Below are 22,973 nucleotides of genomic sequence, written 5' to 3'. Positions count from 1 at the left end.
GGTTATGTTTAGTAGACATTTATGAATACATATATTTATATGTACTTTAAGATAAATTAGAGATAAAAGTTCGTTCATATTGGATTCAATTAGTATTCTAATCTAAACACACTAAGTTGTATATTTTATTAAATTTTTGTTAAAAAGATTAAGATAAATTTTATAAAGTAAGTCATAAAAAAATAAATTTATCTTCTAAATTAATTGATTTTTGAATGATGGGGACTTTATTAACTTTAATTAGTCGTGCTGCACCTTATTAATACTTTCCTTGACTTCAATCTAGAATTAAATTTCATTCTCCTAAGGGATGATTTTCCTTTTTACCAAAACGTTTCTATGAAGCTGTGCAGATAAATCCATAAAGACAAGGAATCTGAGAGTAACATTTGTCTTCAAGCAAACTCCACAGAAGGTGAAGCTTGAGCAGGGGACAGTAATGGAGTTCGTTAATCACTTCATGTTCTTGATGTTGCAATTCATCATTGTTCTGGCTTATGCTACCAATCCAGGTTCTTCACTTCATCTTAGTACCCTTGTTCTGTTTCTGTGTTTTCAGTTTTCATTTTTGGTGGGTACCAACTACCAAGTACCAAGTATTCTCTGATCTGAGGTTAAAGCATGTCATTCATCATCAGGGGTTCGATTGGATATTCAAGAAAAACATGTAATCCACTTCTGCAATGGCTTCTTCTCTAATCACATGTATTATTACAATTTAAGAGGCAACAAACCATTGCTTGTTTCAATTTTTTATCTTTTGAAATATCTTATCTGTAATTTTCTCTGTTCTGGACCAGGTGGTGATGGACAATGGCATAGTCCAGGTAACCTTATCCAATCCTGAAGGAATTGTCACCGGAATTCAATACAATGGGGTGGACAATTTGCTGGAAGTTCTTAACCCTGAAGCTGACAGAGGGTAAATCAATTCAATTTCATGAATTCAAATTGGTAGCTATAGAGAGCTTCAATTTTTTCCTTCTTTTTTCACTACCAATTATTCAATTAACAATGTGTGTAGGTACTGGGACATTGTTTGGGACCAGGGTGGGAATAAAACAACGAAAAAAGGAAAAAAGGGAAAAGGTAAATTTGACAGGTATGATTCAATGACCTTGTTATACCATTCCAATTATATGTATGAATTTAACTTTGAACAAAGCCAATGAATGATGTATTGTTGAACAGAATGGAAGCTACAAATTTCACTGTGATTGTGGCAAATGAAGAACAAGTGGAAATATCTTTTACCAGAATGTGGAATTTCTCTCTTGAGGGGAAGCTTGCTCCACTCAATATTGATAAAAGGTTCTTCAATTTACCTACTGTGTTTGTTTTTCAGGGTCAATTGCAAAAGTAAATTGTGTAAATAATTATGATGATGGTGATGGAAATTTTGTTTTGTGTAGGTTTATAATGCTTAGTGGTTCATCTGGGTTCTATACCTATGCCATTTACGAGCATTTGAAGGAATGGCCTGCATTTGATCTTGACAATACAAGGGTTGCATTCAAACTTAGGAAAGACAAGTAAGTAACAAAGTGTGTTTTTTCTTGTGTTCTATTCAACGTTTTGGAAAACAAAAGACAAAAGCACATTATTTACTTGTTTCTCTAATGTTTGACTTTATTGTGTTTTAATTAATTGTTTAAGGTTCAATTACATGGTTATAGCAGACGATAGGCAAAGATTTATGCCTCTGCCAGATGATCGGTCACCGGAAAGAGGTCAAGTTCTGGCTTATCCAGAGGCTGTTCTGCTTGTTGATCCAGTGGAGCCGGAGTTCAAGGGGGAGGTACTATTCTATCCTTGACTTTTTTTGAACATACTTGACTTGTATACTAAAGTCAATGCCAAAAATCCTTTTAATATGTAATATATCTATGTAGTTTAGCAAAAACCAAGTAGGTCTTTTAGGGAGGAAGTGGTGCAACATTTCGCGTCTTAAATAAGTGGTTGAATGTTTGATTCTCAATTTATGCAAATAGAAAAAAACACATTGATCAGTTTCTTAATACATGCTGATAGTGAGGTGATATGATAAGAAATGTAAAGAGATATGAAGAAAAAATAAATGAAAATGAGATGAAAGAGTAAATAGAGTGTGAATGAATAATTTATTCATGTAAAAAAAAGTAATGTATAGAAATATTTTCTAAAATGAAAAAAGTGATAATCAGGTGGATGACAAGTATGAGTACTCATGTGAGAGCAGACACAACAGTGTTCATGGCTGGATTTCCATCGATCCATTGGACTCCATTGGATGCTGGCTTATTACACCCAGCCTAGAGTTCCGATCTGCTGGGCCACTCAAGCAGTACCTTGCTTCCCATGTGGGCCCAACCATGCTCTCTGTAAGTTTTTCTTTTTGTGTTATTAATGGCTTTTAATTTCTCTTCTTCTTCTTCATTGATTCAATTCACAAGTTAATTTCATCATATATCTGAATGATGAATCAGGTTTTTCATAGCACTCATTATTCAGGGGCAGATCTGATAATGAAATTTGGACCCAATGAGCCTTGGAAGAAAGTATATGGGCCCATATTCATATACCTTAATTCCCTCTCTAATGGGTTCAGCCCAATCATTCTCTGGGAGGATGCCAAACAACAGGTGATTATACAAAATTGTTTTTCTTTAATTTACAATATATCATGATATTGACTTACTAAAATTCAAAAAATGACATACTAAAATTTTAAAACAAATAAATTTCATTTTATGTATTTTAAATAAAAATTCACTTTAAAAGAATTTATTTAGTATTATTAATTTATTACTATTGGTTTTTTTTTTACAATTGTGTGAAGTAAGAGTATCCACTTTTATTTGAAAAATAAATTGCAGACGGTGAATGAAATTGAAAGCTGGCCCTATACATTTCCAGCTTCTGAGGACTTTCTCTCGTCTGATCAACGGGGTAAAGTTGAAGGAAGATTGCTTGTCCGAGACAGGTAGTTGTCACTTGCTTAACCTTCATGTTTAGAACTTATCATATTGCCTATGTTGAAAAATATGTATATCTTCTCTTAACTTTCACAATCTTTATGATAATTTAATTATCTTAATTACTTTACCTGTATAGGTACATTAGTGATGCATTCATCCCAGTCAGTGGTGCTTATGTGGGATTAGCAGCCACAGGAGATGCTGGATCTTGGCAAAGAGAATGCAAGGTAACCTTTTAGCTACTTCTTTGCATCATTCGATGTAGGGAAAATAATATTTTTTTTTTCTGAATTAAATTGCTCTCATAATATAAATTTTGGGTGTATTGAATGTCAAATGTCTCTCAAAGAATACAGCTCTGAAATATTCAAACAGTCACTTTTAACCACTGCCACCCGTCACCTATTAGATGAAAATAATATTTTTATTATTTCTTTGCACTTTGCAGGGTTATCAATTTTGGACTGTGACTGATGATAAAGGCTATTTCTCAATTATTGACATTCTTCCTGGGGACTACAATCTCTATTCTTGGGTCACTGGATACATTGGTGATTATCAGTATGAGAATGTCATCAACGTAACCTCAGGTCTTAACAGATTTATGAAGCTTTTTTAAAGTTCCAAATTATATGGTATTGTTCTAAACTCACTTAATGAAGCAAATTAATGTGTATCATAATAGGTTGTGAAATTACCGTGGGTGAGCTTGTTTATGAGCCACCAAGAGATGGCCCAACATTGTGGGAAATAGGCATCCCTGATCGCTCAGCTGCTGAGTTCTATGTTCCTGATCCAAATCCCAAATATGTCAACAAACTCTATGTTAATCATCCTGACAAGTTAGTTCCTTTTTACCTATTTGAACATAATATTAATATGTCAATGACTTGTCTGTTGTTGGATTTCCCTAAGTTCACTTCAGTCACAACTTCGTAGCAATCTGACCAAGATTGTACTGTTCAAATTTAAAATCCAATTTCAAGTGTATATTCATTGTCTTTAAATATATAATTCATCGAATCCTTGGATCAAACAATTGTGAAACTATGCTTAAGTGAATTTAGGGAAATTCAACGTTAGGAAATCCAAATCTGGTGTAACTTTTACATGTCTGAGTTATAGAATAGCTCAAAGTATGTTAGCTCCATGTAGAACTATGATTCATTCACTCTATCTTTTCTTTCAATCATATCTCCAATCTCATCCCCTTACTATATTTCTATTTTCTTCCTATCTCTCTTTTCAACACTTAATTTCCACTTACCACACTTTAAGTGGGGTGTGAATAAAACTTTATCCTTATATATACCTGACAGGTTTAGGCAATATGGCTTGTGGGAGAGATATGCTGATTTGTACCCAAATGAAGACTTAGTTTACACGGTTGGCACTAGTGACTACAGCAAAGATTGGTTTTTTGCTCAAGTTACCAGGTTTGTTTTTTGCTTTTCTTTTACCACTTCCAATCAATGCTTTCCCATGTTTGTTGTTTTACTTAAATTTAGCCCAATGCATGCTTTCTTTCCATACCCTGGTCCCTTGAACGCAATGTCTTTAAGAAAATCTATCTCAAACATTTTATAGTGTGTTTGGATTCGCGGTGGATATACAATCTAAAGCACGGTAACTTTGTAGCTTATGGTCAAAAGTGATTATGGGGTTTACTACTGTAAAACCAAACCCGCCATTAATTGAAAGCACTTTTGTTGTCTCACATTGTCCTCTCAATTAGTTTCCTTTGCTGTTTTGCAGGAAGAAAGACAATAACACATACCAAGGTACCACATGGAAGATTAATTTCAATCTTGACTATGTGAATACCAGTGGAACTTACAAATTGAGACTAGCTCTGGCTTCTGTTCATGCTGCTGAGCTACAGGTATACAAGTTTGTCTTCATACTTTGATTTATCTTACTCATAGCATGTTGAATCAAACTCTTTTTCCTTAGAATCAATTTTGGAACCTAAAAACTACTCACTGAAGCTTCTTTTCAGAATTGATTCTGACATAATAATAAATTGTAGAATTATTTCCAAACATGCACTTACTAAGTGGTGATTCATTTTATGTTCCACTTTTCCATTTTTATCTAGATTCGGATAAACAACTCAGAAGCAAATCCACCTTTATTTTCTAGTGGAGTAATTGGAAAAGAGAATACCATAGCCAGACATGGAATTCATGGACTCTACTGGCTATTCAGCATTGATGTGCAAGGAACTCTTCTTGTGCAGGGGAATAATACCATCTTTCTAACCCAAACACAAAACATAAGTCCTTTTCAAGGAATTTTGTATGATTATATTCGTTTAGAAGGTCCCCCTTATGTAAATTATGAAGACAAAAACTCGACATTTTTGTGAAGAAAAATGCGATAGGAAAAATGACATAAATTCATTCAATTATAATCAATGGGAAATTTACATATTGATCAGCAGATTGATTTCAAAATTTTCAGTTGATTCAAACGTGATGATTCACTTCCAGACTCTTTCCATGATTCATCTCAACATACTTAAAAACTAAATTCACAATTTAAACATTTTTTAACAAAAAATTGTCCCTCCACAATAATGAAAAGGAAGTTTAACTTACTTTTTCAATAAAGAAATGAGATTTGATGATGAGTAAGCCGACACTTATATGTACAATTTACTTGCGTGAGTCACAAGTCACAACTAACCTGCCTTTTGGGAATAATGGGGAACATCTTAGACCTATATTAGAAATAACCTAAAGTAATGGATACCATGATTCAAGCATTAATCTGTAGAGGTAAAAAGAGGAATGTATTTTATTTTTCACTAAATACACAACTTGTAAAAGAATGGAGAATCTCGTACAAGCATGCCCATCTTCGTATTCTAAAGCTGATTTAGGAAACTTAGGAAAGCCAATAGACCTAGCTTAATTTCTCAAGGCTGGTACCACTATATACCAATCTTTTCACAATGCTTACTAATTGAATCAAATGATTCAAACTTTACATCAACTATCACCTCAAATGTTATTCTTACATCATGTAACATATACACATGACATTAATGAATTAATTTTAACTAGTCCGATAACCCGTGCGTTGCACGGCATTTTATGTTAGAATTTTTTAATAAATAAATTAGTTTTCATATATATGTAATTTTTAAATTATAAATAAGTTAATCATACAAAAGTCAATTGTGTAATAATATATGAAGAGAAACATGGAATAAATAAATGAAATTGTGTCGTATACAATAAACATTTCGAAAAACTTTCTTAAACACACATTTACAGTACTTGTCTGTTGTTTGCCCGACTCAATACAAAGTTTAAGACATTTTCTTGAGTGTATTCTAGAGAGAGCTACATATATCTGACCATGAGTGCAGACGCGCCTCGGAAGGAAGAACCTAACCCGAGATAGTGTTTGTCCTTGACTTTTGTTTATGATCATCGCAAAGCATACTGCAATTGAAAATTGTCTTCTTCTAAATTTAATTGGAAATTTGGAATCATAAGGAATTAAGTCCATTCTTGAAATGTGAACTTTATCATTAGCATTTGTTCTCGTGATAACAGTTTCACCAATAACATGTTCACCAAGTTCATCCACAATTAACCTGGTTCCATCACATAAACTTGCTGCTTGGTCTATATTTCTCAAAAGCATGATTGGAGTACCAACTTTCAATAATAGTTTGTGGTTTTGGATTCCCGAACTTTTAGTGTTGTTCAAAAATTCTGCGGTAAACCACTCACCTCGAATTTCAGAACTATCATTAGATTGCAAGGCAGAGTCAAAGCTCGGATATTCATGCTCAGATTTCGTGATTGTGGGAAATTGAATTTTTTATTTATTTAAATTGACTGACATGATAAATCTTTGAAATATGATTGATTGATTATAAAAAAACTTTACATTGTCTGTGCATCAAAATTAAACTCAATAAAAATTACTATCGCCTCCATACAATGCCTCTCTAATTTACTTTTAAAAACATTGGATAAAATGTATTATAATACTCACATTAATATTTCTTCATATTCCATTAAATATTGAAATAGGGTCTATAGTGATGAAAATATTATAAGTTTTATATATTTTAAATATTTCTTATACACTTGTTTTAGAGTATTTTTTTTAATAAAGAATAATATTTTCAATTTTCCATAAATTCTAAATTATTTTAATACCAAATAAAAAAGTAATACTTTAAGAATTTTAATTTAAAAAAAAAAACCTCGTTGACTTAAATTTTAAACTCAAAATCTTTTTTTAAACTCAAAACCTTATTTTAATTTACTTTACCATGTAGTTCACATATAAGCTATAGTTGTTTCACTCATATTCATTGTTATGATGTTTCATATTTAAATAGCAAGCTTCAGGAAAAAGTGTTGCACTATTTATTAGTAAGTGGTATTATTGGATTGATTATTTGCAGGGAAACCACATAAACGTAAACATTGGTCAATATCTCATCGGTCGGGTTTGATCCCAAGTTTTGTAAATGAAAAAATTCATTGGTCATATTTTACTGTTTAGTGAGCTGATAATGAGATGATAAATTAGTCTTATAGCTAACAACCATTGGGATATCTTGATTAACACTGGAAAAAATTAGCAATCCAAGTCCTCCCCGTCCTTGCTTCTTTGGGGTTGGTTGCAAAAAATTAGCTTAAAGAGGGTTTCCCGTCAAAATTGTGGTTGGGGATATCTACTGTTTGGGGTTAAATTATCACAAGCATGGATTAGAAAAGAAAAGAAATAACAAATGATAACTATAATAAGACACCACACCAAACAAAAATGAAAGGGAAAAGAAAAAACATAATGGTAGAAGACACTAACTGATGCAAATGTACGTCTTCAATGAATTTCCAAAAAAAATTACAATTCATCCCAACCAAAACAAATGAAGTGATAGACATTGAATCTTATTTTTTCAACCTTCGTGATTAGAGTTATTAAAACTATAAAAATAAGCTTTTTACATACTTCATGTGGCACATTATTGACATAGCTAGCTCCAGTTTGGTAAGAGTAAAAAGGGGCAAAAAAAACATGCAGAACATGGAAACACTAACTGTAGAAGTTACAGAATCATACATAGATCAAATATAATAAAAGGCTCTTGAATTTTGCTTTAGTAATTGGTAAGACCAGATGAGGTGCAAAATAATAGACTTGAAAAGTCATTTGCAAACGAAAAAATTAATTGTGGGATACATAGGAAACTTTGGAACATATGTCTCATTGTGGATATATGAGATAGAGTCACTCAAACAGATAACTACCAAAATGAATAGTCAATAAATTTCTTCAACATGAAACAATTTTGACACTCAGAGTTCACATTTCTAAAAAAGCAAAAGAAACTCACAATTTAAGAGAGTGCTATTTTTACATTAGAAAACTATAAAGGTTAAAGACTGAAGACGGCCTGAATTTATAGGGTCAGGTGCCATAAAAAAGAAAGATCTGGAGATGAAGTACACTTATTGTCATATGTAATTCAGTAGCCTTTCTGCAAAATAGAAATGCAATTTTATTTTCCATGAAATATAGAAAATCAAACTTTAGTAGCTAGAAGGAACAAAATGGTGTGGGATCAAATGGCACGGGTAAAAATTTAAATGTACTACATTCCATCATTACTTGATTGTCAGATAAGACCTATTAAAAAAAATAGCTTCCTTTCAACTCTGCAGGTATTATTAATATGTTGAAAGGAAGCAAACTAAAGTTTGATCACTTAATGCACCACTCATGATAATATTTTTCAAGTGACCCAGAAACAAAAAGTCACCTTTCATGCTTTCTTCTAGTCATATCCCTCATGTTACATTTCTCATAGCTAGACACATTCTCAAGGGAACTTTTAGTGCGAAGCAGCAGTGCAGAATCAAAGCACAACATTTTTATATCTGTGAAAACTCATTTTTTGGAGCTAAAGAGAAAAGACAATGAGCCCTTTAGTTGCACTTAATTGGTAACGTCCAAAGAAGAGGGCTACTTGGCAATGACCTGGAATCAAACATTCTTAGGAAGCTAGTTGTCAAGTTGAAGAGTAGCTAGAAGCAAGTTCTAGGATGGCAAAGGGGCAATTCATAGTATAGCTATGATTTGAGAAACAATGATCAGATGTCATGAAAAAATGAGCAGTAAAAAAATACATAGTAAATACTCAGATTTCTCACATAAAAGTGATCAAATAACTATCACTCATCCCTCACAAATCATGAAATCAAACATGTGCTAACAATCCGTTATTGTAATTGAAGAAGATAAAGTGCCCATTTGAATAAACTACGTTAAGTGGTAATAAAAAAGTTCATTTTCACCTAATTAACAACGTAATTGCCTTGAACTTCATTGTTGGAGCCCAACCAAGTTAATCTAATTATGCTTATTCAGCTTGAAGAAATGATGAAATGATAGAAAATTTTACCTTTAATAGGTTTTCTGGAGAAGGAGGTTGCAGTTTGAACTAAATGGTCACCCAACGTGCTTATTTCTTTATCCCTCCTGCCATCGTTGAGCTAAAATTAGTTCAGAAAAAGTGAAAATAAATAACCAAACTGAAGAGAATAGTATAATTAGATACATACTTCAACGCATAAGAGAAATAAGATGGTACTCCAATATACTCCTTTTTCATATTCTTTCCACTGAAAAGAAAATGATTCAACAGTTAAACTCACAGATAGGGAAAAAAAAGCTTTTAAAAGAATGAGCACGGAAAACAAAAAAGGCTTCAAAGGAACATAAAACATAGAAAAGAACATGTAATGGAATTTGTGCAAAATTTAACTTATATAGATGGTAGTGCAGTTTCCTAATCTGGGGCGGCATAAGCGAGCTCTGAGAACGAATTGAAACCATGAACACTCAGAAGATAACCAATGCAATGAAGCTTGTTGGCTGTGACCAGAGTTTGAAGCTTGAGTGCTGCAAACAAAATCGCAATCTATTCAATATTTATATACCTTATGAAAGCATATAATTAGTGCTTTGACTCTCTCTTTTAGATTCATCTCTTATCAGTATCAAAATACACAATAAATTGTTTTCCTGCTGGTGAAATACAAACATTTGAAATAAATCATGTGAAAAGGGGCAAAACTGTAGGTGAAGCAGATAGAGAAGAGAGAAGAGGCCTACTTGAGATAGCCGTGAAGAGAAGATGAGAATCTGGAGGGGGAGAAGTACAGAACAAAGATAACACAGACAAATCAAATTTAAAAGGTGTGAATGGAAAGAAATTTGATGAGAAACGTAAAAATAGAACAATGAGATAATGAATTGATGTTGTTAAAGTTTGAATTCAAAAATTGCTATCAGGCAATTAATACAGAAGAGAAGAAGTTTGAAATTCAAATTGAAAATAAATGCAATAAATTTTGAAGCTGGAATTAAGAAGAAAGGGAAGTTTTGATTATACCTGTGATAGCGGATAATATCACGAGATTCCATCTTGTTACCAGGAATCTAGGTTCGAAGCTCGGCATGAACATCGCCGCAAAATTGAAGAAAGGTATCACAGGAGACCGAAAGAAGAACCCAAATCAATGAAAGATGAAAATAAGGAGGAGGAAGAAAAGCGCCAAGGAATATATGGTTTAAATCTAGCAAGAGAAAAGCAAGAGAAACTCAGATATCATGATGCCTATTGCAGTCTCAAGAAATCAGGAAGCATCAAATGATCATGAAAGCAATCAAATCTTAGTATTTTAAATAATTCACAAACCAAATAAAAGGTAGAAACTCAATGATTAGTTCAGTACTGATTTATTCGTCAATATGACAAACATGGAATAAGAATTCATTCTAAAAACTACCATAAGGCATAAGAAATAGAAGATAAACTTAAAGGCGTTTGATAAATAGGTGTACCTGATAATCTCTATCAAAGAATAGTACATCCGAACCAACAATCACTTTCATTTACGCAGTGTGTTTTAGATGATTTTGTGTAGATTGAAGAAAGGCGCCGTAAGGAAGAAAATTATGAAGCCAAGATCAGTGAAGGCCAGATCAGAAGAAAGTTGCGTGTATGCATCTTGGGGGCTGAGTGTATTGGTGGATATGTAGTAACACTGTGGAGGATGAAGGCCAGATCAGAAGCAAGAATATTTATAGCATTGGTAATATGGGAAAGGCGGGATTATATGAAGAATTTTTTTTTAATTTTTTTCAAAAAAATAAAACATTGATTTCGTAATTATTGGTATATTCCAAATTTGAGATGATATTCTTATTTGATAAAGGCTGGCATTCAATATTTTTTTCCACCCGTATATAAATTATTGGTATGTCTATTTTTAATTTATTCCAAACTTTGACAATTTTTAATTTATGTTTATTGTCAAAACGGTGTGAATCTTCAAAGCATATCACCAATTAAGCCTATTTTTTAGTTTTGTTAATTGTCATTGACAATTTTTAATTTATGTTTATTGTCAAAACCGTGTGAATCTTGTATGAACAAAACCATGTGAATTAAATGTGCCGATTTAAATGACTTGGACCAATAAGAAATTGACATATGGAAATTAAGTGAAATCAACCAATAAAAATGCGACATTTGGAAATTAGACTGCAACATGGCCCACTTTGGAGGATGGGCTTTATATATTATTAAGATTAGACACACATCAGTTCATCACATATATTTTATCTTCCATCTCATTTTCACCTATTTTTTTTAATACCTCTCTTATTTTCTTATTACATCACTCATCGCATCGCTTACTTTTCTCTTTTCTCCTCATACTTCTCTTTCCGTGGGTGAAATGGGTGTGAGTAAAACATTAAATAGAAAGCTTTGAAAACCATTAGTGCAAACTGCAAAAACATGAGACTAAACTATTGTGATTATAAGAAATTGCAGGCCCAATCCAATCCACCAATATTTTTACAACCAAAAAAAAAAAGAACCTAAACCCCTTCCCTCTCTCTGTACAAGGCGACACCACAGGTATTGGATAAGCAACCAGTTCAACACACTTCACCTCCATTCTCTTCTTCCCTAAACTCAAAACCCTAATCTCTTTCTCTCTCTGTTCCACTGCGTCTTCTCGTGGTGAAACCAAACCAATGGATTTGGTAGCACCCCACGAACAATTTTGCTCAATTCACCACTTCCACACAGAAACCACAACGTGTAGCTTCAGAGCCAGGGTTTCATGCCCTTTCATTGTATCTTCTGACAGTGTTTGTCACTTCACAAAACTGAACAAGAAGAAGGCTTCTAGTTCTAGGTCTAGGTCTAGCAAGCATTTGGGCAATCGCGTATTCGCCATTTCCAGGTCTGAAACCTCTGGTTTGAATGGCAAATTGCAACACTTCGGTAGAACCCCAAATAGGGATTTCAATGGCATAGAGTTTTCTCCCAATGGGGGGGTTAACGGTTCCGATAATTTCGAGGATTCTGAGAGTAACAATCATCTCCGGAGACTGGTTAGAAATGGGGAGTTGGAGGAAGGGTTTAGGCTTTTGCAGCGGATGACTTACCAAGGCGATATACCGGATGTTATTGCTTGTACTTGCCTGATTCGTAATTTTTGCAGGACCGGGAGGACTAAGAAGGCGGCGCGAGTCATGGAGATTCTGGAGGATTCTGGTGCTGTTCCTGATGTTATTACCTACAATGTGCTGATTGGGGGGTACTGTAAATCAGGGGAGATTGGTAGGGCTTTGCAGATGTTGGAACGAATGAGTGTTGCGCCGGATGTTGTTACATATAACACGATATTGCGAAGTTTGTGTGATAGTGGGAAGTTGAAGCAAGCAATGGAGGTTCTTGAGAGGCAGCTGCAGAGAGACTGTTATCCTGATGTGATTACTTACACTATATTGATTGAAGCGACTTGTAAAGAAAGTGGGGTTGGTCAGGCGATGAAGTTGTTGGATGAGATGAGGATCAAAGGATGTAAACCTGATGTGGTTACTTATAATGTTCTTATCAATGGTATTTGCAAGGAAGGTAGGTTGGATGAGGCGATTAAGTTTTTGAACAACATGCCATCCTATGGTTGTCAACCGAATGTGATTACCCATAATATTATTTTGCGAAGCTTATGTAGTACTGGAAGATGGATGGATGCTGAGAAGCTGCTAGCTGACATGGTTGGAAAGGGATGTGCCCCTAGTGTTGTTACTTTCAATATCTTGATTAACTTCCTGTGCCGGAAAGGGTTACTAGGAAGAGCCATTGATATATTGGAGAAGATGCCAAATCATGGTTGTACTCCAAATTCCTTAAGTTACAATCCATTGCTTCATGGGTTTTGTCAAGAAAAAAAGATGGATAGAGCAATTGAGTATTTGGAAATAATGGCATCTAGGGGTTGTTACCCGGATATAGTGACATATAATACTTTGCTTACAGCGCTATGCAAGGACGGGAAGGTGGATGTTGCTGTTGAGATACTGAATCAACTAAGCAGCAAGGGGTGCTCTCCTGTTTTGATTACTTACAATACTGTTATTGATGGGCTTTCTAAGGTGGGAAAGACAGAGGCTGCTGTGGAACTCTTGGAAGAGATGTGCAGAAAGGGTCTTAAACCTGACATAATTACATACTCTTCACTGCTTGGTGGGCTTAGTCGCGAAGGAAAGGTTGATGAAGCCATCAAAATTTTCCATGACTTGGAAAGATTAGGTATTAGGCCCAATGCCGTGGCTTACAATGCAATCATGTTGGGACTCTGCAAGGCTCAGCAAACGAGTCGCGCTATTGATTTTCTGGAATATATGATAGGAAAAGGATGCAAACCTACTGAAGCTACATATACCATTCTAATAGAAGGCATTGCTTTTGAAGGATTAGCTGAGGAAGCTTTGGAGTTATTAAATGAGTTGTGCTTAAGAGGATTTGTGAAGAAAAGTTCAGCTGATAGGGTAGCAGTCAAGATGTAGGACAAAATGCATTTTTACATGGTACTCCTCCTAGATAGACATGTTATAATTTTGAGCACTTAGATTTTGTTAGACTGCAATGTTAGCGACTTCATGGTCTGAATTTTGGATTATTGTTTTGAGCGGAGAGAGGTCATTGTGAAATGCATGTCAATCTTTGAGTCAGATATTTTTATCCTACATTATATTTTATACTGCTTGGGCCTTCCGTGGAGATTGTTTGTGAGTCTCAACTTGTAAGATATTTAAAGGATGACAGTTGCTTGATTGGAAATAGGGATACATTAATTTCAAAAGGCAATTTCAGACACCTCATTATTTTGTTTAGAGCAATTTCCTTCTTGGCAAATGGATGTAAAGAACATTACCTGTTGTAAAATGAAGTAGTGTGATTTATCTTCTGCTAGGGAACTGGACCAGAATTGAAAGATATGATGGAACAACTTAAGTTATATATCTTCTGTTATATTGATATTAGACAGGGGTTAAATGTGTGAGATTGATTACCTAGAACCTATGAAGCACGGATACTTCTCATAGAAGACGTGTCCCCATGTCGGATACCGACACGACACCGACACTCGTACGATACCCGTACGACACGTATCCGACACTTTTTTGCGGTGTCCGAGCAAAACGTTTTTTTTCTTCGGCTCGGACACTTCCAGCTGATACCTCTTGTTGGCTAGACATCTATGGGACACTCATATTACTATTATAAAATACATTTTACATTTAGACATGGTGCTTACTTTGTAAAATAAGTCTTACTTTTTTGTAATAAGTTCATTAGTATAGAGCATAGGATGTTGTTTTATGTTTTCTTTATAAATACACCCTAATTTGTCTTGATTTGAGAATGTGTGTATATTATATATATATATTATATATATATATATATACGTGGTGTCCCGTATCCTGCTTTTTGAATGTTAGCCGTGTCGCAGTGTCCGTATCGTGTCTGTGTCTGTGTCCGTATCCGAATCCGTGCTTCATAGCCTAGAACAGAAATTAAGATTGCCCAGGCAATTTCAAGACCAGGAGGGCCTAATTCTCTCTCTTAGTAATCCTTACATTTTCATGATGGATTGTTATCTTGCTGCCCCAAGTTGGTGGAATTATATTACACAGAAAGCCCTTGTTCATTATTATCACTCCAACCCTTGACTACAGCTTTCATGGAGGCTTGTAACCTGGATAGCTAAGATTTCTCTTTGAAAGTAAGGGCTTTCCCAGCTATTTCCAACTTCAATGTTCAACTCCTTGAAGTCGGCTATAATTTCTTCATGTCCCTCCAACCGGTGTAAACTAAGCACCACAGCAGCTTCCTTACAAATATACCCTCCAGCCAGTGTAAACAAAGCACCACAACAGCTTCCTTACAAATAAATAGAAATCAATGGCGTACGACACAGGGGGTGGGGATTATGACAGGTAAATTGATGCAGTTAAAGAGAGGAGTCTTGGCAAGATTGAAGAAGGGAGTCGAGAACTTGGTATGATGTTACAAAGGCCCGACAAATGACACTTACAAGATGAACAACATAGAGCCTCCAACCACTTACTGCTGAAGAGGAGTTCATATGATCCATTGTTAATGAAAAAATAAATAAATTATTGATAGCATGTAAACCGGTTATTCTAGCATTTTATGCACATGTATCTGTTGTTTGACAAAAAAAATCTTAAAAATAATATATTATTAAATATTAAGTGATATATAACTTATAAGATCTGTATACATATATCGTTGCTGTATCTTGGATATTTTATTTTAAATGTAAAATATTTTGTATTAAATAAAAAGTTGAAAACTAACCAAAATTAAAAGATTGTATAAGTTTCTTTAAATCCTCCCACTCATTCCAATATTTGTTTTAAAAAAAAGTTACACTTTACCTAGTTAGTATAATTTTTTGAGATGAGTATTGTGGATGAGAAAAATACTTGTTAGAAGAGTTAATCTCATCATGATGTGAATGTTCTCGGCTCGAATAAAATTGTCTCCGAAAAAGTATATAAGTAATCACCAAAACAATTCTCAGAAAAAAGCTCCTAATTTTTTTTTTTGAAACTATCCTTAAACCTTAAAATCAATTTTATATCTTTTATAAATATACATACAACTTCTTTTCCAAGTCTTGATTTTTTTTAATAATAACTATAACTATATTTGACATAAGTACCAGAAATTAGAAAGCCCACTGTGACAAAGAAATTAGAAAAGCCCAAGCCTGCGTGGGAATCTATCATTGTCGAACACATACATTCAGAAAAACCCTCACTCACTGTCACCCCCTTCCTTCCTCGCAAACCCAATCAGAAACGCCGTCGTCTCCATTCTCCGGCGACTCAGTGAACGAAACCATGGCTCCGAATCTCGAGTGTCGCATGTACGAAACCAAGTACCCGGAGGTAGACATGGCGGTGATGATTCAGGTCAAGAACATCGCCGATATGGGTGCATACGTCTCCCTGTTAGAGTACAACAACATCGAAGGGATGATCCTGTTCTCGGAGCTCTCCCGCCGTCGGATTCGGAGTGTCAGCAGTCTCATCAAGGTGGGTCGCATTGAGCCGGTGATGGTCCTCCGTGTTGACAAGGAGAAGGGTTACATCGATCTCAGTAAGCGTAGGGTTTCTGAAGAAGATATTCAGACTTGTGAGGAGAGGTACAACAAGAGCAAGCTCGTTCACTCCATCATGCGCCATGTTGCTGAAACCCTAAACATTGATTTAGAGGTACATACATACATACCCTAGATATTTTTGCTTGTTTTTTCAATTTTTTGGTTGCTTGTGATTGTTAGGGTTGCAAAAAGCTTGATTTTTTTTAAGCAATTTAAGTTTCATCGTATTGGATTGATTGTGCTTGTTTTGATTCATTTTGCTTATTAGGGTTCATCCATCATTGAATTGACCATTGAGGTTTCCCCTTTATAATGCTTATGTTGTAGAATTGTATTGCCTATCAATTCTGTTAGAGAGTAAAGGATAATAGAGAAACTCTTAGTTCTAACTTCTAACTAATATTGCACACACAAGTGTTTAGGGAAGAAGTCATAGAGCTATGTGTATAGTAGAGTTTAAAGTCATTCACATCCTTTTTGAGACCCCAAATTTGAGCTGAAAGTTTCACAATGAGAATCAGTACAGCTAATTGAGCCAAGTCATTGAAAGTAAGCCGTAGATATCGGATGAAATCCAAAATAACATTTAAGGGTGTGGTTTGGATATGGACAAAACTTTGAACAAATCTCAAATGTATCCCTTTTACCTGCACAGAAAAAAAAAATCAATCCAATAGTCAAACCAGCAAGTACACGCAACGATTATTGCTTAATTTGTTTTGAAAATGAGAAAGTTTTGGACTGACCAGGATGACTACTATTTTAGTAGTGTATCTTAATGGGAGGAAATTTTTAATTCTAGTTCAATTAATTCGGTGATAGTAAAAAGCTAATTCTGATTAATATATTTTCCGCCAATAGGTATGGCATACCAAAACAAGTTTCATATGGCCCTGTATTGGTTGAACAAGTACAAAGAAGTCTTATTACTATGATTAGTACTTATATATGTTTAGTTCAATTGATAGAGCTATAAGCAGGTTATTGATAATGGAGGCAGCATCTCAAAGAGTTCCTTAGTTGTATCTGCCAGCCCTTAGATCATTAATTGTTTATGTATCACATGTAGGATTAAATTCCTTTTGTGGGTTTTTCTGTTTTAGTTTATTGACCTAATTTGAGGTGGCTCTGTGCAGGAGCTGTATGTTCACATTGGATGGCCTTTATATCGCAAATACGGTCATGCTTTTGAGGTAAGCATTTGTTTTCTTCTAATTTTACTCTTTGATAGTTCTATGACTTTTTTGGTTGATACATAACCTTAATGGCATGCAGGCATTCAAAATAGTTGTGACTGATCCTGATTCTGTTTTGAATCTTCTAACTCGTGAGGTTAAGGAAGTTGGCCCTGATGGGCAAGAGGTAAACATTGTCTTATCACTCATTAGAGAAATACGTGTGATATGAATCTGGCTGATGTCTAAAGCTATGTTTTATTTTCTCTCATAGGTGACCAAGGTGGTACCTGCTGTATCTGAAGAAGTGAAGGATTCTCTTGTGAAGAATATCAGAAGGCGGATGACTCCCCAACCTTTGAAAATTAGGGCGGATATTGAAATGAAATGTTTCCAATTTGATGGAGTTCTTCACATCAAGGTCATAAATGTTTCCATTCCTCTTTTATTTAGTATAAAGATAAAAAGTTCCCCTTTTCTTTCTCAGTGTCTACTGTGTATATCATGTGTTAGTTATTTATTTGCTATAGCTTATCTTCCTAAATCCTAAGAATTATGAGGTTTAATAATTATTTGGTCATGCAGGAGGCTATGCGTAAGGCTGAAGCTGCTGGAAATGATGACTGCCCTGTGAACATTAAACTTGTTGCGCCCCCACTTTACGTTCTTACCACACAGACCCTTGACAAGGTTAGTGCAGTGTTCTTGTACGTTTTGATTGTGATAATTAGCTTTTTGAGCTGAATTGACTTCATAATTTGCCTTTACAGCCTTGTCATCGAGATTAGGGATTTTTGGTTGTATGAAGTTGTTTTTTTATGTTGGATTGTGGGGTGTTATGGATTTACATCTAGGTTAGCAGTTGTTATTGCCTATTATGATTGCCAACTTAGCTATTTATCTAGTGACAGCCTAATGTGCATCAGTGCAGTTTTGATACTTGCAATTATTGGCAATCTCTAATGTCTCATGTCTCATTATTATTGTTCATCTCTCATGCCTTCAATGCATGTAGATTTACTAATTTACGTTAAATAGATCATTAAGTAACCTTGCTATTCAAAGTAATTTGCTTATTTTGTTATTGTTTTGACAGGAGCAAGGAATATTGGTTCTCAACAATGCCATTGTTTCTTGCACTGAATCAATAGAGAAACACAAGGGTAAACTTGTGGTGAAGGAGGCAGCCAGAGCGGTGAGTTTCAACATCCTATTTATTTGTTTCTTTTATCCTCTATTTATTTCTGCTCATGTTCAATTTGACTATCTTTTGATGATGGAGAGTAGAACTTACCACTATTTTATTTTTGGATTTGAGAGTTTTGACACTGCATTGTGATTCAGGTGAGTGAGCGTGATGATAAAGTGATTGCGGAGTACATGGCTAAGCTACGCCAAGAGAATGAGGAGGTGAGCGGCGATGAAGATAGCGAGGAGGAAGAAGACACAGGAATGGGTGAGGTTGATGTGGACAATGGCTCTGTTATAACAGAGTAGTTGGTTGTGGGTATAGCGAGAAATAGATAGTAGCACAGGACGCCTTTACTAATTTTGTCCTTGATTGGTTTCTTTTTAAACTCTTTTGATGCAGTTGTATTACACATACTCTGTTAAATTATTGTATGTTGAGAAGCGATTTTGGAGTTTCTTGCATAGGGTGTTCAACCCAAACTGAGGAATTTTCAGAAATTCTCTTACCTTGATGCGATCTTCAATTATTTGTTTTCATTTTTTGTCTGTCGACAAGGTCGAAAGAGAAGAAAAAAATAATCATTCCACACGTTTCATTTGATACCAAGTAATTAAATGTGTCACAATTTCGTGAGCTATATGGTATGGCACAACACAAGTACCGACGAATATATTGACCAAAAAAAAAAAAAAAAAAAAAAAAAAAAAGTACCGACGAATATTCTCTTTCATAAACTCCAAAATTTGCCCACTTGCCGTGATATATCATAACAAATGAGTCCCATGTGCAAATTAGATTATTTCAACCTCATTCAATCACTAACCACTATCTAAAACATATGATCAATACTATTGGTTAATTTCTAGCCAGAATGTTTCCCATATGGGCTCGAATAGGGTAGAAAGTTCTGGTCTGTGTTCTACATTTGAGATACTATAGTCCCAACTTATGTACACATATATAGTTCTATAGTTCTTACTTCTTTTTTGACTATGTAGTTCTAATAAGAAAACCTATTTTTACAGGGGGTTATTATTCTCCACTTAAAATATTGGGCTATTGAATACAGAAAGTGACATGTTCCCGATAAGTTATAGCAAAGTTTGGATCATATTAGATTTTTTGAAGGATCAATTTTGACGCCCAAATTTATTTGTTTGTGATCATGTTACATTTTTTGATTAAGTATAATACACACATTTGTGGCGACACCATTTTTTAGACATACATTTTTTATGTCTGGTTATAACCTCCACACAAAAAATTGAGCATTACAAATACGTATGTCCGCCAATTGCTGTTGTTCTTGTGAAGTTAATTGTAGAAGAGTATAGTAGCTACTTTCGGATTCATGAGCAAAAGTTCCTTCCACACACGTGGTTTCACCACATGGGAAATTTAAATGCACCATTTCCCTTCTGAGATTCTCTTCACATCGAAGAGGACCAATTCTTTCGTTCTTATATGATCAAGCCCAAAAAAGGTTTTTCTTAAATGATATTATTCTCTACCACACAAGCAAAATCCTTAGCAAAAGAAAAGTGGTGAATAAGAAATGGCCCCACTGAAGTTTTCGTTCCATGAAGCTATCATGGAAAGAAGTTTATCATCTCCTAGAAGGAAAAGAGAGGGAGGGATGCTTTCATGTTGGAGGTTTCTCAAATTGAAGCTTCCATGGGCAAAGAGAACCAACACTACTTATGGTTATAAGTATGACCCTTTAAGCTATGCTCAGAACTTTGATGAGGGTTGTGTCGAGGACGACGATGAAGAAGCTTTACGCCATGGATTCTCTGCTAGATATGCAGCACCATCAGTTAAGTCGCTGAAGCAATGATAACGTTGAAGCATTAAGGTCAGCCAAAGTATATATAAGAAACCTCTCCTTTCAAAGCATTCATATATAAGCCTTTTTTGTATAGTTAGACCCCCCACCTAAAACAAATTTGTACTATGGTTTTCTGTGCGTATTGTTTGTTGATTATCAAACACATCGGATTCTTGAATTATAATATATTTGATTTCACGGTGAAATACTTTAGAATCACTTCTATTCAGAAGCTATAAGTCTTACCTTTCAAGTAAACATGTTTTATACTCTATAAACATCAACACTCACTTTTAACAATCATGGTTATGTATAATACAGTGTATAACCAGTTTGTATTCAACACCTATGGAGGATGTTATTACTGGAATTGATGAGTGAAAGCTCTTTGTTGTAAACTTACTATCATCTATTTATTCAGTGTCCGGTTAAAGTGAAACAATTCCTAACTTGAACTCGATTCCTCTTTTGTCCGTGCAAGAGCAAAATGGTAAATGTTTATGGGTGCAGAGGATACATGTTGTTCCAATTTGACCAATTCAATTTCTTACTAATCAATCTGAATCATTTAATACCTGAATCAAGAGCCAATAATTTGCAGTGACGGTGAATATAGCTGCAAAAGATCCATGTTGTTTTCCATCTTAAATGTTGGGCATCACCGTCGCAGTGGTTGCCTTGCATCTACCAGAATCATCCCCTCTTCCAAGAAAACGAGTAAGAGTATGTTTGCATAATTGACATTAACAATTACTTCGAGAGTTAGAAAGTAAACAAAATTCTTCTTATGGATTGAGTTAAATGAGCGTTCAGGTTAACTCCACTGATATCAAGAGCTTTTAAAATAACTAAAGGCTTAAATAAGTTTTTGGTCCCTAACCTTTACCAAATGATTGGTTTTCGTCCCTCGCCGGAGCAAAGGTGGGTTTTAGTCCCTAACCTTTGTCAAAAGGTTTGGTTTTGGTCCCTCCGGAGCTCTTGGTCAACGCCGGAGCTCCGGTTGCCCATGTGGCATGGCCACGTGGGATTAATGAGACCAGGTGTTAATTTTTATTTTATTTTAAAAAAACTCATAATTAAAACCTTTAATCTCATCATTTAAATTAAATCTTTCACTTAAACCATCAAACTTAAATCTCAAATTAAATCTTCATCTTATCATCTTCAACACCATATCATCCTCAAACCCAGAAAACAAAATCTCAAACCCAGAATAAAATCTCAAACCCAGAAACACATTTAGCTATGCAAATCAGAGGCATAAACCCAGAAAAAAAAACCCACATTTAAATCCATCATCTTCTTAACAATTTATTAACACCATAGGCATTGATAGAATAAGCATAGAAGGAGACAAAGCTTCATTTAAACCCAGAAGGCTAAACAGTAAACATGCATAAGCATGAATAAGCACAACACAACAAAAGAATAAGAATGGTGCCAACAATCAAAAGCCAAACAACCCCACCAAAATTAAAACCCAACAATCATAACCCACCCCGAAACACTACAGAGCACACACAGCTAGATTCCGAGTGAGCCAAGTTGCCGGAGAAGACGGTGGTCGATCATCAAATTGATTTAGGGGTTTTGAAGCTGGCTTCAAGGGGATTCTAGTCGCGACACCGATTTCACCATTAGCTCATCCATCTCGCCGGATCTCGCTGATAAATAAGGGAGAAGTTAACAGTGGTGGCTCCTTTTGCTGTCTTTCCTACAGTTGGTGGTGACAGCTTCACGGTCATGAAGAGAAGCCCGCGGTGATGCCGGTCGTGCTCGCGACTGCTGCACCTGTTGGCGGTGGCGGTGGTGTCGCGTGATGGTGGTGCCCGTGGCTCTGGAGTTCGCTGAACAGAGGAGGAGGGCGACGGTGGTTGCTGGAAACAGAGGAACTCGTTGTGATAGGGTGGTGGCTGTCGAGAGGAAGATGAAGGAGCGGTGGTGTTCAGGTTGCTTGGTTGAAGCAGAAGGAGAAAATGGTGATGGTGAGAAAGAGAGGTAACAGAGAGAACGTGTGAGAGAATGAATATATGTAGTTAATTAGGTTAGTAAATTAGGTTTTAATTAGTTATGTTAATTTTCTTTTTTAATTTAAATGAAAAGAAAAAGAATTAACACCTGGCCTCATTAATCCCACGTGGCCATGCCACATGGGTAACTGGAGCTCCGACGTTGACCAAGAGCTCCGGAGGGACTAAAACCAAACCTTTTGACAAAGGTTAGGGACTAAAGCCCACCTTTGCTCCGGCGAGGGACGAAAACCAAACATTTTGTAAAGGT

General features: G+C 35.2%; 3 protein-coding genes across 5 annotated transcripts; all 3 read left to right on the top strand.

Annotated features, from left to right (window-relative positions):
* Window positions 1–294: 294 nt before the first annotated feature.
* LOC130727692 (probable rhamnogalacturonate lyase B) lies at window positions 295–5,399 on the top strand. Of its 3 annotated transcripts, none has more exons than XM_057578895.1 (16): window positions 295–512; window positions 639–667; window positions 801–922; window positions 1,025–1,102; window positions 1,192–1,311; window positions 1,413–1,532; window positions 1,657–1,798; window positions 2,184–2,360; window positions 2,466–2,621; window positions 2,856–2,962; window positions 3,094–3,184; window positions 3,406–3,547; window positions 3,643–3,799; window positions 4,277–4,393; window positions 4,713–4,839; window positions 5,056–5,399. In XM_057578895.1, exons 1-16 carry the CDS (start codon window positions 440–442, stop codon window positions 5,323–5,325), a joined length of 2,028 nt encoding a protein of 675 aa, XP_057434878.1. In that variant the 5' UTR covers window positions 295–439; the 3' UTR covers window positions 5,326–5,399. The 3 variants fall into 3 exon arrangements, with proteins under 3 accessions (XP_057434878.1, XP_057434879.1, XP_057434880.1); XM_057578897.1 differs by having other exon boundaries at window positions 298–512; window positions 639–705; XM_057578896.1 differs by lacking the exon at window positions 639–667 and having other exon boundaries at window positions 297–512.
* A 6,502-nt stretch (window positions 5,400–11,901) lies between these two features.
* On the top strand, window positions 11,902–14,201 carry LOC130727691 (pentatricopeptide repeat-containing protein At1g09900). Its single transcript, XM_057578894.1, has one exon. It carries the CDS (start codon window positions 12,045–12,047, stop codon window positions 13,866–13,868), a length of 1,824 nt encoding a protein of 607 aa, XP_057434877.1. The 5' UTR covers window positions 11,902–12,044; the 3' UTR covers window positions 13,869–14,201.
* A 1,866-nt stretch (window positions 14,202–16,067) lies between these two features.
* LOC130727690 (eukaryotic translation initiation factor 2 subunit alpha homolog) lies at window positions 16,068–19,370 on the top strand. The gene is made up of 7 exons (XM_057578893.1): window positions 16,068–16,610; window positions 17,635–17,691; window positions 17,774–17,860; window positions 17,948–18,094; window positions 18,259–18,363; window positions 18,770–18,868; window positions 19,018–19,370. The coding sequence occupies exons 1-7, from the start codon at window positions 16,236–16,238 to the stop codon at window positions 19,168–19,170; spliced, it is 1,023 nt and encodes a 340-aa protein (XP_057434876.1). The 5' UTR covers window positions 16,068–16,235; the 3' UTR covers window positions 19,171–19,370.
* The last annotated feature ends 3,603 nt before the right edge of the window (window positions 19,371–22,973 follow it).

The sequence above is a fragment of the Lotus japonicus genome, chromosome 1, assembly GCF_012489685.1.
Source record: "Lotus japonicus ecotype B-129 chromosome 1, LjGifu_v1.2".
NCBI lineage: Eukaryota > Viridiplantae > Streptophyta > Magnoliopsida > Fabales > Fabaceae > Lotus > Lotus japonicus.
This window is presented reverse-complemented; position numbering and strand designations above follow the sequence as displayed.